Genomic DNA, 11,625 nt, shown 5'->3' on the forward strand with positions numbered 1-11,625 from the left:
CGACAAACTTGATGTGGCAAGTATTCTAGATGAATTTCTGGCCATCCCTAAAAAAATAATATTGCGAAAATTTTTCTTGAATTCAGCCAGAATTCCAAATCATGGTGGTGGCCTTTATTTAACCCCTGAACAATCTAAACATATCGCCCCTTCCCCCACTTTCATCAACGTTTCGTCAGCCTTGTCTATGCTACTGATGTTACCATCTTAGTTGCTGCGCAAACAATAAATTAACCTGGCTGCTCAACCAATGATCGGAAAAATATCAACTCCTATTATGTTTTGACTGGAAAATTACATATCAAAATTTTCTGAATAGCTTAGATATTTCTTGAATAACTTAGATATTTTAATAAGTTCTACCCTGGATACCAGAGCCTCAGTGATCGAAAAAGGTGACCCCTCTAAAAACCATTCTCGATTTTTTATCACTGAGGCCCCCGTTTAAAAGTCCTTCAGCTTGAAAATAACAATTTTCCCCTCGCAATGTCATGATTTTCTCTCATCTTTTATTCTACGTCAGAATTAAATTTCCAGTGAAAATGATGCTGACCAAAAATAGCGTTTTGGTGTTTGCCTGTTTTCCTGAATATTGGGAAACCTTTTAGGCCCCTAGCCTCAGGCCTTGTATACTTTTGTTGATTACAAAACACAGGAAACGGAGGGCATACATAGAGGACATGTGCCCCCCTCTGCCTCCAATTCGCAGAAGCAGAGGTTAAGTACCTATTCAAAGATCACGGAGGTTGCCCCTCTTTGCCTACATGTCCCCCTTTTTGAAATGTTTACTTCATCTATGATTGACTAAAGCTAAATTTGGATTTCATCTAAAGTGTCCAGAAGTTTTGAATCCACGTACCGTAAATCCTCGAATTGGCCCCCCCCCCTCGAAAAAGCCCCTCTCGAATATGCCCCAACTGTTACCGTAAATTCTCAAATTGGACCCCTCAATTTGATGATTTTGCCATCTGAGGTTGCCTATGGCGTTTTATTGAATTACCACAACAAATTTCTACTAAAATAAACGAGGTCTTTTAATAATGTATTCTTAATGTCTACAATAATTGTATAAGCCCCCCTCGTATAAGCCCCCCTTCCTTCGAATAAGCCCCCATCCAAAAATATCAAAAATAAATAAGCATCCGAACGAGGATTTACGGTATGCCTTCCCGCTAATTTGAAAAAGAAGCGAACGAGCCTCTCTTTGCAACAACACGACTCATTTCCGGTCACTTTCCATATTTGGAAGTAAGTAGCCTTTAGACCTGTATAAAAGTTGCTTGCGATCCCTTGTGCAAGGGAAAAAATTGTCTGGTTGGTCTTTCAAAGTGCAAACTATTGCTAATTGCGCGTAGCGGATAAAGCAAGAATTTTCCGGAATGAGTGAAATCGAGGACGCAATTATTGTGGACAAAATGGACGAGATGGAAGCTGAACACTTCGAAAAGGGATCAACAGATTTGCTTGATTTTGGAGACACACCTGTTCACGAGCAAGAAGAAACTCCAGTCTCTTCGACCACAGATCAATTAATGGATTTGATGAAACCAGACACAACATACGCAGAAGTTGCCGAAAATAAGGAAGATTTACCTGCCACTATTGGCCAGGAAAACGTGCAAGAAATCTTTGAGCCCGAAACTGTGACCTCGACCGCCGCTGATGTTGACCATGAGAATCAAGAAGAACAGAAACCTAAATCAAATGAAGTAACCCAGAAAAGTGGTACGGAACCTTATCTATCTTCAGAATACATCAAAATGTTGATATTTTATCTGGTAATCCCCTTCTCACATCTTCGTTTGCGCAGAAAGAAACAGAAAGTTGATTTAAGACATTTTTCCAAGGCCCAAAGCAAGTGATGATACGACCTTAACCGAATTCAGGTAGCTGGTCAAAAGGGAAGTTGCATTTCATGCTCTCAGGGCTTTGTCTGTTGGGAGACACTTTCTCGTTAAATGATGTAGTAAAATTTAGAAATTGAAAAAACAGATCAATCGGGTCATTTGACCTGTTGTGGAAAAACTAGCATTTCGAAATTGGTTATGCAATGGCTAAATATACATTTTTTAAATTAATCAAACAGGTTTGAACCTGCAGTTCCAAAATAAGGGATATGTTTTTATTATCCATGGCCTGTGTTGGCATGCAGCCAAATTGCATCATTGGCCCTATCAAATAAAACAAAAGCATACAATTGTTCAGAAACACGTTTTAACAGGTCTAACTTTATGGAGATACTCGAAATTACAGCCACACTATCATTTATTGTTTTCTTCATCATGCAATGTATTAAGTTGAAAATGAAAGCAATGTAGGCCTTGTCACAGCTAACTATAAGACTCATTCACAATATCAATATCATTTATGCTTCAGTTGAAATTTGGGTTGCACCCATCTTTTTGGTTTGGTTTATGATTGAATAAGCTTATTAAGTGATTAATCCTTTTCATAGATTAAACACATCAATACAAAAGATATTATTGTCTTTTTCAAACACCAACAAATTGTAAAACCATTTTTCTGTTGTGGTGATAACAGGGTGATAAGTCAAGATCAAGGCTTGTGTATCAATGTTTTTAGTTTATTTGATTTATCTTAACCAAATTTTCTTACTTGTAAAATGCCACACCCATTTTATGTTTTTCCAAGTTAGCAGGTAAATCACAAAATGTACTGTTATCAGCTGCTGATAATGGCACCTTTGAAGACCTATAGCAGTCCATAAATATTGAATGAGCATAATGTGAATAGAAATGCAAAGAATTTGATGATCTAGTTTCGTGAGCAAAATTGAATATTGTTCTGATGCCAACAAAAGGAATGTGCAATTTGTCTTATCAATTATTGATAACTCTGGTATCTGCAGCTTTCAGTGAGGAAAAGCCATCAAACTTATTATGCAAATCAAAATGCAGACACGAAAAAAGTTTTAATCAGTCAGTTCATAAGTTTATCTTCCCTGCAGAGAGTATCATGACTAAAAAATTCTCTTTTCTAAGAGCTAAATTTTGCAAAAACAATGAAACAATGAGCAATTTGTAAAATTAGAAGGAATATAATGCGTGTGATAAAGATTTTGTTGTTCTGCCAAACAGAAAATGTATCCCCTTCAACTAATTTAAGTTTTAATGTGTTAGTTAAGTAAAAGATTCCTTTGGATTATTAGCAAAAGAGCTGAATTTAGCTATCTCACTACCTCTGGGTTCTGAACAAATTTATATTTTATTTTAATTGCATCAATATTTTGTAATGAGTTTTCTACCTTTAATACCTGAAAAATTCTACATCAAATTAATACAAATATACCAAAATGACTTGGAAATTAAAGTCAATGTAATCTTGACTTATGTTAAAAGATAAGCTATTTATATATATATATATGTTTTATTTCATTTTATAATTTATTAGTAGTAGTCCATTTTGCTCCTTTTGGAGTTGAAATCATATTTTATTCATAAACTCAAATTTATTCAATTTTATTTGTTCATCGTTCTCTATAGTCATTTCATTAATCCACATGTAAAGTCTTAAAATTTGTGCTCGAAACAGTAGTTCACCAGCAAGAATATAGTAGATTGTGGTAAGTTAACTCAGTTATTTGGTTTTGCTTTCATAGATCTCATGAATAATCCATGCCATGTGAACTATATTTTTGTCATGAAAGCTCCTGAGTAAACTGCAAATGGTTTTAACAGAGGGCACTGCATAACTGCAGCCATGATATTTGACTCACTCGGAGATTTTGGTATGGTTTAGGTGATGATACAGTTTGTCAACTAACAAATAAGATACACAATTGTGCTTGTAATTTATGCTCAAATATTTTCATATCAATTTGTGTATGAATGTATTCTGAACATAACTAATATTTTTGCTTATAGGTTGAGTAAAATTTATGTTCAAAATTTCTATTCAATCTTTGATGTGTAAACTTTTTTCTTTCAGAGCTGACAAGTTGTATGGCAAAATGCCTCATCAGCAATAATGTTGACAGAAGAGGTATAACACTGTTTGAATTTCATCTTCTTAGTATTCATTATATGTCCATCTGCTTAACTAAATATTTCTACTATGCAAGCAAAATGATTCATTGCAGCAAAATCTTTGCACAATTGAATTGAACATATGCTCAAAGACAGGATTTGCCCAGAAAGGTGCTCTGAAATCTTAAAACAATAATGCCTTGAGACAGAACATTGTTTTAAAATAATGATGATCAAACTTTAACCATAATATTATGATTTATAATATTTGTACTGTACAAGAGTTTATACCACTTTTCTTTTGACGATTCGATTACTTTTTATACTGAATTTTATATCCTGTTCCTTTTAAGGCCACATCTACAAGAATATACTTTAAAATGAAAACCTTATTTTCCATTCAATGAAAGAACAAGCATATAAAAACAATTAATGAATTGAATCATTTGTAAATGCAATATTATTTGAAAATGCTTCATTTCCATTTGGATGTAAAACATTTGATTCCTTTTCACTTAGAAAAACTGACTTACTGTTTGGAGTTTGTCAAAACTTTTGTCCAAGCGACTGTTTTTTCTGATAATATCCAGGAGCCAGGGGTGTAGTGCTGTGGAAACTCAATCTACATTATCAATGCCAAAAAGGAGCAAATTTCTACATTTGCCACAATTATTTTTGCATCATTTTATACTTCTCCTAAACATGCAATAGAGGGCCTTAAGTTTTATAGGTGCTTGTTTTATGGAGCACCTTTATTTTGCTTAGAACAAGGCCTGCAAAGATAGAAGCTTTTTGCTCTTGTTAGAGCTTTTCAATAGTCTGTAAGTCTGTCATAATAGCCTAATATGCCTTGTTTATACAGATCCGGAAAATGTGAGATTTTCCTAAATATGAATATCTGAGTTATTTTGATGCTTAGTATATATGTTTGTCATTGTATAATGCCTCCACAAAATTTTTTCTTTAAGAATCACTTGATTTATTTTAACGAATTGGTAAAATAATCAGGACTTTTCGTTTGAAGCAAGCGATCACTCGCGATCGTGTCAGCATTCACGCAAACCAAACCACACAAATGTTTGATCGCTCGCGCAAAACGGTAAATTGTGAGGAATAAATGTTTTATCAATTAACACAATTTTAGTCATCTTTTGTGAACCAAGCATCAAAACACAAGAAATATAAGTGAGTTGACTTAACAATACCTCAACCAAAAAATGCATTCGAAAATCACTTCCACTGCAAATGTTTATGCATACTTTAGGTACTTAGTATTTGAACTACATTAGCACTTGAAACAATCTCTGGGCAGTTAAAACGTTTTCAAAAGGTATGGAACAACATTTTGCGTACATCCGGCAATAACATTTTTGTGACCTTTGTGATGTACATAAAGTTTATAAACGAAGCACACTTATAAAGAGGATTTAGTCTTTCTTCATAACCATTCATTTTCATGCATTACATTAAAAATAATCGTAACCATTCATTTTCATTTGATATTACCTTAAACAAAGGTACCTTATAACAGGAACAATTTTTTCACTATCAGAGCAATTGCACGTGCAAGAAAGATCATGCAAGCGATGGGCCACTCGCATAGGCTATTTCTTACGAAAAGGCCTGACTCCTAGTTTGAGGTGTTATTGTGAAGAATTGTAAAGGGGGTTTATGTAAATGTACTGCTTTTATTTTGCAGTGATAGATTTAATCTATTGGAAATGCTGGAAGAAGACTGCTGCTGTCTTTGGGGGCATTCTCTTCATACTCATGTCATTGATGTGTTGTACTCTACTCAGTGTAGCTTCTCTCTTCTCGATGGCAATTTTGGCAGCTGCATTCTTATACAGAATTGGGATGACTGTCTTCAATGCTGTGCAAAAGACAAATGCAGAACACCCATTTAAGTATGTATTTATGATAATTTTTGTATAAAGTAATTGAGTTCAAGGACATCATTCTCTTTTGTAGCATCCAAAAGTTTCTACAGTAACTTCTGCTCTTCATAGCTTTTAAGATATCCTAAGAAAGTGGTTAGCAACTGGGATGCTACTTGTTCAGCGCTTGTAATGGGCTTTTGATTCTTGGTTGACAATGGCAAAGCAGACCAAGAAAGCACCAGTCTGCAATTACAGATTATAAAAGTAGTTCTAATTTAGCTTTGGTATCTGTTTTTTAATGTGTCAATAGTTATAGGCACATTTTGTTTCTAAGCCCTTTGAAAAATTATCATACTCAGCCTGAATCTTTTGCTTTTGCGATAAGCCGGTTCAAAGCTTTTGCGATAAGCCTCGTGTTGCTTAAAATGTTTAATTATGACCATAAGTTGAAAAAGTTTTAGATGATGTTTCAAAAGCTTGTTTTGATGACTGTGTGACATTTTGTGCATGTTTTTGTCTAGCTGATACTGTTTTGGAGCTTTAAAAATAAGAATTGATCCTAATTAAGTTTTGATTGGTAACTATCAATACAAACAACCGAAATGGGTTTATGTCTTAAAGAGGATTTGCAGCACATGGTCAAAATTTTGTGACTGCCTGACAGGATAGAATTGAGTTTTCCATAATGTTCACACTCACAAAATCAATCTATCTAAACAGATTGCCCTACTAACTTTTTTTTTCAGAGGTTGCTCTGTGGATAAATTTTGTCCATGACTATAAGTGAGAAGTCAATAAAGTAATCACAAAACAACAGGGGTTTGCAAAATTTCATTAAGAAACAGAAAACTTTTGTAACTGAAGAAAAAAAACACTTCTGGACTCATTTTCTATGACGAGTCCGTATCCACTGGTAGCATAGAAAAAGTAACAAAATGATGTACTAGCATAATTGTGTAAATGTATGATGAATTTTTTGTACTTAATGCCAAACGACTTACCAGAATTTGGCTATTTCCTTACAGTAGCTATTCACTTTGCCATGGAATCAAACAGCACCCATAAACCTGTTTTATGAATTTTACCTAAATTTCTACTGGTTGGAATATGGTCCAGCATGTATATTGTTATCAAGTCACACGATGAAACTACTTACTATAAAATCTTTCTATTTCTACGTAAATCTTTTCCAGGTAAATTACTCACTGCTTGAATTATTTTTTTAGACATATGCTAGAAGAAGACCTTGAGCTATCTGAAGAATCTGTAAGTTCATAATTTGTTTTTTTCTCAATAATAAAAGTCATTGGAAAATCATTACAATATTTAAAAGACTGTTTATCTTATCCTGTGTCATTATCTGTATTTATTAGAAATTTCCAGATACTTCTGCGAGTATTGTTAAATGTGATTTGTTTTCTCAGTGATATTTTGAATTTATTAAGCGATGTTTTTTTAGGTGCAAAAATGGGCCAGTGAGTTAAGGCAGTGTGTCAACACAAAAGTTAAAAAGTTGCAGAAGCTCTTCTTGATTGAAGATGTGGTGGAATCTGTCAAGGTAATTTTTATGCATAATCACCTAGGAAGTGATCTAGTAATTCCCTATGATTATCATTAGTTGCTTTGTATGTATCGTACCTCCATTTTGCAGCCAATGCTTTATTTTAAGGCAAGTTTTTCAGCCTTGCTAGAACTTTAATGTTTGATTCTTTTCTTGTAAAAATCATAAAATTTTAGAGATGGAGAAGGCTGCCCTCAAGCTTTGGAGGCGATGGGGCAAAATGATGCCTCCTTTGAGCAAAGAGCAGAGCAGAAAATTTTTTGGCCATGCCCTTTAGATAAGCTTATAATGTTTTAGAGAACAAGAAGCTATGGTTATCAAGCAATGTTCTGTCCTTTTCTCTGTTTGTGGCCACACCTTTTGAATCCTTTCCCAGGAATTACAGATAGCTGGTGACCCTCTCCTCAATCTTTGTTAAGGCTTGGTCTTGAGCGATGAATTTGTAGTCTTTTGCAAACTATTTTTGTGGTAGGAAGGTTTGTATGCTCTAAATACTCTAGATTTGTATACTTGTATACTCTATGTTCTGGACTTTTGTACTTCTGAAGAGTGTCAAACAAAAATGTTTAGTATATATATTTCAAAATTTTTGCTTTTTTCCAGGCCAGATTTGTAGTCTTTCACCCTAACCACTCAGCTACTCTCTCATCTCTGTTTACTGTCAATAATTTTATTTGTAACTCTACTAGAAGTGGAAGTAAAATCCTTTTAAAATTCAGGATTTAAAATTTCTAGAATTAGTATCTAGTTAGATCTTGCTTGATTGACCAATGCTTTTTATCACTCTGAATGCTTTGATGTTTGTATTTTAGTTTGGTGTAATCCTTTGGGTGCTATCCTATATTGGATCATGGTTCTCGATGTTAACTATCTCCATCATTGGTGAGCAACTGTGATATATTTATGAAATTTTCAATTACGCTGTCAAATGCACTCTTCTGCATATCTTATTAATGGAAATTATTATTATGCCAGCAAAGCTTACAAACTTTTCTCAGTCATGAAAGTCTAAGTTTGTTCATTATGAACTTTCTCAAGTAGTTACCATATTGGTACACCTGGAATCTGATGGAGTTGTTGGAAAGTGTAGCTTGTTTAAGTAATAAATAGGCATCATACATTAACAGTATCATCTTGTACATTACCATGCTTGAATTTTTCCTGTTTGCATACACCATTTTTTCAACAATTGATTTACTATATTAATTTTTTGCAACTCTTTTAAGGGTCTGCATTAAGATTAAGAGCTTTAATGTTGAATTTGAAGCTTTCATTTGACAGCAAATCTCATTTTTCAAAGCATGCAAAAAGCATCAACTTGCTTATTCGCCATAATATGTTGACACACTTGCTAAGCAACGTTTTGTACAGCTACATGACTTTTTTATTGTTTAAAGAGATGTTTAACCTTGAATTCTTGATCTCGTATTTTATTAAGTGTTAATATTTACAGTTCAAATAATGAACAATTTTTTTCACCCTGCATTTTATGCTACATGTGTAGAGCACGTCCTTTCAAAGCGCTCTTACTTTTGTCCAAAATATGTCATTTGAGTTAGGTCTAAACTTAGCTAAAATGGATAAACAATGTTTGATCATACTGGTATTCTTGATAGTTCAGCTTTGAATAAGCCTCATGGTCTCCCACTGAACCAACGGCTATGTTATACTTCTTTAAGATTTTTGGGGTTTTCAACATATATAACTTATTTAATGATAACATAAACATACATTAGATGCTTTAGCGCTAAAATTCTCGTTTCCCTTTTGTCTAGCTTGTGTCAAAATCTTCACTCTACCAGTCCTGTACGAGCGACACCAAGTAGGTCCCTCCATTTTTATCGTGTTTTTACAGTACGAATCACTCAATATGTTTATTTATGCTTGTGCTAGAAACATTTCCCTGTTTTCAGGAATAAATGCATGAGTTTCTTTGCTCCGTTGTTATTTTGTTACAGTTTTCAAAAAAGTATTAAATCTGTTTACATATAAATTATTGTTCTGTCAAAGTAAAATAACCAATTTTCTCAGAAGAATAAAGCACAATTAACCTAATTAAAAAAATTAATGTCAACTTTTGACAATTTTCACTTAAGGAGTAACACTTTTAATAAAAGGATACTCATTTACATATTCAGAATCGAATGAGGCCAACCGAATTTAGATAATTCACCGGTCAATCTTCGTTTTTTTTACGATTCTAGCAATCATTTCTTACCGAAATTGTATCACACTATGAGCAAGAACACAAGTATAGTCTGCGTAATGTTTGATTATTTTTTACAGTCTCGTAAATATTCATCTTGATAAATTCTTTCGATTTGTTCTTCCCAGGAGCAAGTAGATAGTGTATTGTCAACAGTTAAAGGCAAGGCTAAAGAAATCATGTCAATGTAAGTAATTTTATTTTCTATAAATTCGTTTTTTGTTTGTGTCCATTACATGAAAGCTAAATAAGCTATTTTTACCCTGTTATTGTGAAAGGAGATGCTGCCTCTCAAAGAGCAGGAGAATTTTATAAGTTACTATTAAAGAAAATGGAAGAAAATTGTATGTATTCAGCTACCATCATTTTAAAATGGTAGCGTTAAGATTTTGAAACCAGTTCTTCTGAAAAAATTGCGTGCGAACTACTTGTAAAATCTTTTTGCTTAAAATTGGTCTTGTTTTCATTGAATACAGTGAAGGTATATATAATGTATGTATATATCTGCTTAACCAATCTCGTTTTTTTTGCCGTAGAATCCAATCAAAATTGCCTGAAAAACTTAAGTTTGGAAAGGCTAAGGAAGAATAAATTTACAAGCATTAGATTGAGAGAGAAAGATGACGAAAGCTGATTGTTGACAAATGATAACGTTATTGGTTGACAAAGAATGGCTTGTCTGATAACAATGTGCTGATTTGGTAGAATTGAAAGTTATGAACATTGCTGAGATATGAAAATATATGATAGTTGTTAAAATTGCACTTTATCTAAAAAAATTATTCAAACAAATGCTCCGTGCCACCATTAATGCATTTTGCTGATAATGGGCTCTTGTTAGAGGTTTGTGTCTTGCCTTATAACCCAATTATATTTCCCTATTCCATCCCCCGCCCCTGTGTGAAAGCTTCTTCGATCACCCACTCTGCCTTTTCGTCCACAAATCAAACCATTTATCTCTGTAAGTGTGATATGATGCCAGTTGAGGACTCGAGTATAATGCTTAATGATGACATAAAAATGCTGTCATCGTACGTTTCGTTTAATATATTGTGCTGATATATAAATAAGTATATTAACATACATTTAGATGTCATTCATGGAAGGTAAGGATCAACACATGCATTAAAACACGACATTATTTTGCATTCATTTGCTGTGTAAAGATTTGTTTTCGAAGAAAAGAGTTATTTGCTGTTTCTTAGCAACACGAGCTGCAGGATGGTTGTGTTTTGTAAGAGTTGGGATTTAGGTTGAATCGAAGGTTTGTGTGCGTTTCAAGTTAAAATGCAGAATATTTGGGGATATCCCTATCACGGAGATTGGATTCACCTATAATTTGTCAATCATGTACAAAACTACATTAATTTTTTATGCAGAGTACCGCCCCCCTTATATGCAGAGTAAGTTTCATCTCACTGGGTTTTGTTATAATTCAATGATAGGGCGATTCCAGATCAGCCTCTTTTCACTGGTAACCCGACAGTCTTGATTCGCGTTGAATTTCAATGAAATTATCAAATTGACCTACCCCTCTACATACTTTCTGCTATATTATTGAGTTTCGATAGTTTTCTGTAGGCTGATTTTGTCAAAATTTTAGTTTTTATTGTCACCAGTCAATGGTACGGTCTCACCGTTTTGCTTTTTGACCTAAAGTTTGTGGTTCTGCGTTGGTTCTGTGTTGGACATAGCTAGTTTTGTGTGCGTTTCGCCGGCAACGTTTTCGTTCGTTTGCAATTTGCTTGCCGTTAATTTAATTTAATTCGTCTACGTGTATAGCTGCTGTTCATAAGCTAGCGATAGATTAAGGGATAATTTATTTCATGTGCTGAAAAAAGTTGTTATTTTTGTTGTCTACTTTTATAGTACTTTCACCATCGTTACATCTTCCTATAAGACGATTTGTCTGGAAGCTTTCGCTAGGCTTTCTAAGTCAGTTAAGAGTCCCAGAAACCCTAATTTACTACCACAACCACAATACGTCGATGT

General features: G+C 33.9%; 1 protein-coding gene across 1 annotated transcript; it reads left to right on the top strand.

Annotated features, from left to right (window-relative positions):
• The first annotated feature begins 1,264 nt into the window (after positions 1-1,264).
• On the top strand, positions 1,265-10,333 carry LOC135684020 (reticulon-1-A). Its single transcript, XM_065199469.2, has 9 exons — positions 1,265-1,725; positions 3,949-4,002; positions 5,686-5,893; positions 7,093-7,132; positions 7,326-7,424; positions 8,240-8,309; positions 9,203-9,249; positions 9,762-9,820; positions 10,170-10,333. Exons 1-9 carry the CDS (start codon positions 1,380-1,382, stop codon positions 10,222-10,224), a joined length of 978 nt encoding a protein of 325 aa, XP_065055541.2. The 5' UTR covers positions 1,265-1,379; the 3' UTR covers positions 10,225-10,333.
• Positions 10,334-11,625: the final 1,292 nt, after the last annotated feature.

Source organism: Rhopilema esculentum, chromosome 10 (assembly GCF_057945365.1).
Source record: "Rhopilema esculentum isolate cy_ngs chromosome 10, ASM5794536v1, whole genome shotgun sequence".
NCBI lineage: Eukaryota > Metazoa > Cnidaria > Scyphozoa > Rhizostomeae > Rhizostomatidae > Rhopilema > Rhopilema esculentum.

Coding starts and splice junctions, on each gene's coding strand:
- LOC135684020 (XM_065199469.2), top strand. CDS start 1,380: ATGAGTGAAATCGAGGACGCAATTATTGTGGACAAAATGGACGAGATG. Junction 8,310..9,202: donor GTTAACTATCTCCATCATTG/GTGAGCAACTGT, acceptor CCTTTTGTCTAG/CTTGTGTCAAAATCTTCACT. Junction 9,821..10,169: donor GCTAAAGAAATCATGTCAAT/GTAAGTAATTTT, acceptor TTTTTGCCGTAG/AATCCAATCAAAATTGCCTG.